Consider the following 6,155-nt stretch of genomic DNA (forward strand, 5'->3'; position numbering starts at 1 on the left):
CGGACTAAATCTTTTTAGAACGAAACCAGTTTACCCGAATATTTCTTAAACGGTTGCTAATATTTCGGAAATCAATTACTATAAAAAGGTAACCCATGCCCATGGGTATAAGTACACACACATAAACCCTAACTTCCCCAAGTCATTAAACTCCTTGCGCCGAACCCAAACTTGAGTATAGGAGTGGCTTATGAGATCCACCTTGGCGCCATTCTAACTCTCTTTTTGAAGTGTCTTGCAGGTTTCTTATTCTCCTTTCGCAACCTCGTCACAGGAGCGTGCACGTCGATGATCTTTGAACCAGTGTTGAAACCATCCAAGATGTATTAACTAGAACATAGGAGATTTATATATATTTAAATATCCTAAAGTACATTCAGTTGGTCATTTTAAAATCATAGGTGCACCCCAATTGGCCTCCTAGAATTTATTTATATATTCAAATTATAAAAAATTAAGAATAAAATGACGATGTAATAGTTTGTTGAACAATGACTATTTTAGTCATTTTGTCATGTAATATGAAAGAACTCTAATAATCTTCTTAAGTGCAATTATATATTTAGATCCAAATTTTGAGTAGACAATAACTACTTAATAATTTTGATTAAAAAATATTATATATATGGCCATTTTTAACAAACAACATCACATTTTATTTATATTTTACTTTTTTTGCTAGAATTTACATCACATTTTTAACAAACAACATCATATGACACAATTAGAACCCTCTACTAGTTAGGATGGTACCCAAATACTAGAGTAATTCATCATCTCTCGCTTGACAAGATCCTTACAAAAGCAATACCTTACAATGGCTTTGATATGACACATATATAATGCCTTAGGTTTTCAAATTACTTATTTTGGAAAAACATATTTTCATTCACTTGATCAAACTTTTCATATGCACAATACTACTCATGTTCCGTTTTTTAATTTTTGATTTGTTAATAATGATGTCTTGTTGGAGTTTCATCACCATCATTACCAAGCAATAATAACTATTCCACCCTATAAAGAAACTGGACACTACCTCTATTATCTTCTACCTTCCAACATCGTAACTCTCATCGGTGAACATGTAAATAAACATGTTTAGCATAATTGACTTAGTTATCCTTCTCGATGCTTGGTTCCATAGATCATTAGTCGATATGGACTGTCATTTTTTTTTCATTTTATTAATGTAAGGCATGCAAGTAAGTTAAAATTAAAGTCATAAGTTATCTTTTTTTTCAATTTATGTCTCGAGTTTTCCATTAAAAATAATTTATTTAGATATTTGAAACCTTTTTTAATCAAATTTTCTCTATATATTATGTTATTTTTATCGATTACTTTAGTAAATTTACTTGGTCTTTTCCCATGAAAAGAAAATATGGTCTCTTTGATATATTGTCATTTTTAGAGACACATTAATTTTTATTTTGGTCATAAAAATATCTTGCTCCATAGACAATTTTTATTTTAAATTGTCAACACTAGAGTCAACCTTATCAATCATCTTCTACCATACAGCTCCATAGAAAATATTTCTTTCAAAAACCTTATGATTGGCCTCCTAACTCTTTTTTTTTGTTTGCATTTTTGGTTAAGCATGTTATAGTTAATTATCATCCTATTCTAAACATAAATTGGACCCTTGTTCACAATAATATATTATCATTAGTTAACATAATTTGTATCATGAATATCAATATTGTCTACGTATACTAATCGATCAAATATATATTTTTTTAACATATTGTTTTTTATAACACCTCTCTTTTAGCCCTTTTAGAGAACCGACACCTTCTAATAAACCTCTTCTATTTATAATATAAATATATAGAGAGAGATGTTTAATCGGCCATAGTAATAACTATATAAATTCCATTTTTTTTATTTTCTTCACTCTCCTCTTTCTATGTGTATACAATACTCTTCAAATATATATATATATACCAAAAGGTTTTAGTGAAAAAAAAAAAATCTCTCACGTTAGTGGCCTACAACATCGATCTATTGGCATTCCCAAATCGTCATTTCTACTTTTAACCCCAAAACACTCTTAAAATAAGAAAATTCATAATCTCTCTCCCACTCAAAGTCCTCAAAATTCTGTATGAAAGTGCATGGTTTTGTATTTGAGTGAGAGTACCTCCTTAATTAATTATAATATTATGCATGTGTACGTGTCTATATATATAATATATGTTAAGAATGCTAACAGCAATCAAAATCGTGTCTGAATTAAGGAGACTAAAATATTTTCAGTCAAAAGTTTATGATATATTAACAGTTGGTGAATTCTCTGTATTATATTTTTCTTTAAAATCCAATCAAGCATGCAGAGCCAAGTTCATAAGGTCAAGCTAAGGAAAAACTAAGCAGCTGGTAAACGTAAAAAAGTTTACATAATGACAATGACAATGTAAACCCTTCCACTGATCGATCGACAAAGGCAAGCAGTCTTACTAATACAAGTAATAGACGACGAAGGTGCAGAGGTTGAGTGGAGTAGAACAAGCGAAACAAAGTACAAGAAGACACGATTAACTGAGAAGAATAGTTAGAGTAAACAAAGTAATATAATTATAGCTAGCACTTCTTAATTAGTTGGTGGAGGTGGAGCAGGATGAGGACTTGGAGGAGCTGCACTCATCCTTCATGCCCGTGCTCTTGGTAGGGAACAGATCCAGCGTTTTGAGAGGCGGCTTGCAGCACGGCATTCCGGCCGACGAGCAGCTGCCGGCCGACATATAATTATATGCCAGCTCTTCTCCTTCTTCTGCTAGGTGTCCCTGTGCGGCCTCCAACTTGCCCATCAGATTCATCCCTTGTGGCGTCAACTCCTGGAAACATCCCTGCACGTAGCAATTATATTAAATTTGGATAGAGTGACACCGGCTCGAAGAGAAATAACTAATATTGCATTGTGATCTGCAGCGAGTGGAGTCTTGTTTGAGGCGAACGAAATGGAGCACGGAGTGGAAATTAAGAACCTGGGAATTAGTTTGATTGTGAATTTGAAGCGCTGGGGTAGTAGAGCCTTCGGACTGTGGGAGCATCTGCGGTTGCCGGCCGAGTCGGCGGCGGAGCTTCTGTCGCTCCCGGGCCTTATGATTCTGGAACCAGTAGAACACATTCTTGCCCTCAATCTTGCCGTAGAGGGAGAGGTGCGCAGTTATCTGTTGTATTTGGGAGGCATTTGGGGTTCTCACCCCACTCCTGTACATCTCCTCCAGAATCATCAGCTGCTCCGGTGTCGGGCACCACCTTGTTGAAGGAGTCTGAGGCATCTCAAGATCCAGTACTGCTCTTTGTTTTTTCCGATCCCCCTCTTTCCTTTTGACTTCCAGAGCTTTCTCCAGGTTCAGGTTTATATAGAGCTAGGTAGCTTAGCTATCTATAGGGCAACACAGAGGAAGCAGGGAGGAAGAGAAGGGACAAAAGGGATTTGGGGAGGAGACTTTGGAGATTGATGCAATAGTGATGAGGAAGGAAAAAGAAAGGGAATTCTGTCACACTGCAGGCGGGCATTCATTGAAAGAGTTGAATGCTTCCTATTAGTTATTCTCTCTCTCTCTCTCTCTCTCTCTCTCTCTCTCTCTGTCTCTTTCTGTTTCTCTTTCTCTTTCTTTCATCTCCTTCACTTTAACTTCTTGTAGGTCCTCCTTCTGTGCATTATGTTGAAGGAGAGAGGGTGCGCAGTGATATTAATGGGAGGGAATGACACGGAGCAACCAGTAACATACATGTCTAACATTCTCATTGGACGTTAATTAGAATGTGATGATGATGGCGGGGTTCATTGTGTTTGGCTCTATTATGGAAACTCGCACAAACAAAGCCAAATCTGTGCATATACAGATATGGATAGAAATAGCTAGGTGATTTCTGTCGCAATCTAGCTAGCCACAATCATTCTACTAAACAAACAAAAGAAAATCCATCCAACCGAACAAGTCAATGTGTCCAAACATACATAAGATTGCTATGATATATATATATATGTGTGTGTGATCTGAACCTGCACAAATTAAAGGGGTCTTTTTCAGTCACTAAAAAGGCTTCTGAATGGAACAAATGGCTATTATTTGACTGGAAGTTCTCTGCCCCCACTCCCCACTTCCTGCCAATTTCTAATGCATGCTATTGAAACATCATTGGCCTCAAGTGGAATTAGGTTCGAGTCTACCATAGACAATATATGTACTAGGATAGATGTCTTTACCCTATGCTTTCTCGAGTTGTATATAGAAATAGTCAAATAGAAACTCTACTGATCGAGCAGCAGCTAGCTGCCACTCTAGCACGTACTCGCTACTTTTTCTCAAACTTAACTAGTTCACTACGATCGAGAAGGTGTAGGGTAGAAAAGAGAGGTGCATGCACCATGCAATCCTTCCTGTAGAATGTGTATAACATATATATTTTACACACAAAAGCCTTCCTTCCTGTGAAGGAATTGCAACCACTACCCCAGCCACTGAATATTGCTGAAACAGAGTATTCAATACTCTCTGTGTGTGTCTGTGCGTGTGTGGGAGGGGGGCTCTATCTGTATTGAGAATTATTATATATATTTCTTGAGAACGAATGGCAAAATTTCAACATGATTCTGCATGACTGTACAAGAGCAACTGCATGTGGGGATTGAAAAGAATTACTCAAGCTCTTTTGACCACCAAACCAACTGTACAAGATTCAACACTGCACAAAATTAAGCTCGTTCAGTTTCTGATACAAATTGAAGCCTTGCTACTTTATCTTGAATGCATCATTCATATATAGATTCCGTAACATCAATGCACAAATCACGATGACTTCATCGGGTAGAGCTAATTGGTAATAAGAATGATGTGGATCGGAGGTGGATGTAATTGAAACTGGTAAAATTTGCTCCATGCATGCATATACGCTAACTTACAGGACGACTCAATTAATTTATTTGGAGATATTGGTGCTGTAGTAAGAAGCCAAGGTACACATATTTATCGATCCATGCATGCATGCACGTTTATCCACGGAGGGGAGGAAAAGTTGACCAAGCTTTCAAGGAATGATCAGACACGGTTTATTGCGAAGTGGTAAATGAATGAGAGCCTGGCTTTCCAGGGTTCAGTCAAGCTATGAGAAGTCTACATCGTATCTGAAGGATTCAAAGAAATGACCTAAAACAAGAGACAAATTTTCAGCTCTGTTAAATATTTTCTGTTAGAGTATATATTGCGCATGCATGCGATGTGCGCGTTCATATACAAATGGACACTCAATTCTACTCTTGAACAGTTGTTAAAAGTGATAATTAAGGTGTGGTGGAAATCATTTTCATAATAAATAGATTAATTAATGTTATCTGCGAGTAGTGATTGCTTTTTTATATTTTCGAAAGGCCTAAGCATCATTTGAAATTTAAAATATATAATACAAAATTAGTTTTTTTTTTTGCATTAAAATTCATTCATTATTCCCACTAAACTACAAATGGTAGTTATATGCGACAAATATCAAAATTTAAAGTAAACTTTAGCTTCCAATTGTTTTAGTAAGATTAATCCAATTTTTTTCTTTATGATAGTCACTGACCATTAAACAGTGTGGGTGCTCACCAGTCACCACCCAACAGTATATGCTAGCTATTCTTCGACTACTTATTAATTACTCTCAACGGTGAACATATTCATGCATGCTCTTGATTTTATTTACATATAATGTCAAAAAAAGGTGAAATATTATACTCACAGACCTCAATCGAAAATTCTGTGCAGGAGCTGCATGCTTAGAGATGGAGGGAAGGAAGGCAAGCAATAGAAAGAAGCATGGAGTTGGTTCCATGGATGCATGGGCAGCGCCAGGCCAGTGGCAACGAAGAAGTTGTATGTGGTGTGGGGATCGCAGGCGATGTGACAGGTCCCTCGTCGTGTCTTGTAGCTTATTTTATTTTCTTTCGTACGCTTCTTCTTCTTCTCTCGGGCACTGTTGCTGCTGCACGCTGCATGCTGTTATTGCTGCAAATCTTAACCATTTGTCCCTACCGACAATAATTCGTATCGAGTCATTTATTCATAGGGAGATTGTATTATATTCATCGATAATAAAATAATGCATGCATGGAAATAGTAGCTGTGGCGAGCATGGCATGTCTTTAACTGTATGCTGGAATT

At 36.6% G+C, this 6,155-nt stretch overlaps 1 protein-coding gene across 1 annotated transcript; it reads right to left on the bottom strand.

The window, feature by feature from the left end:
* Positions 1-2,600: 2,600 nt before the first annotated feature.
* On the bottom strand, positions 2,601-3,287 carry LOC141834311 (WUSCHEL-related homeobox 3-like). The gene is made up of 2 exons (XM_074721685.1): positions 2,991-3,287; positions 2,601-2,852 (listed from the first exon to the last, which is right to left on the bottom strand). Exons 1-2 carry the CDS (start codon positions 3,285-3,287, stop codon positions 2,601-2,603), a joined length of 549 nt encoding a protein of 182 aa, XP_074577786.1.
* Positions 3,288-6,155: the final 2,868 nt, after the last annotated feature.

The sequence above is a fragment of the Curcuma longa genome, chromosome 9 (assembly GCF_044706935.1).
Source record: "Curcuma longa cultivar G26 ecotype Majalengka, Jawa Barat chromosome 9, ITB_CL_G26_1.1, whole genome shotgun sequence".
Taxonomy (NCBI): Eukaryota; Viridiplantae; Streptophyta; class Magnoliopsida; order Zingiberales; family Zingiberaceae; genus Curcuma; species Curcuma longa.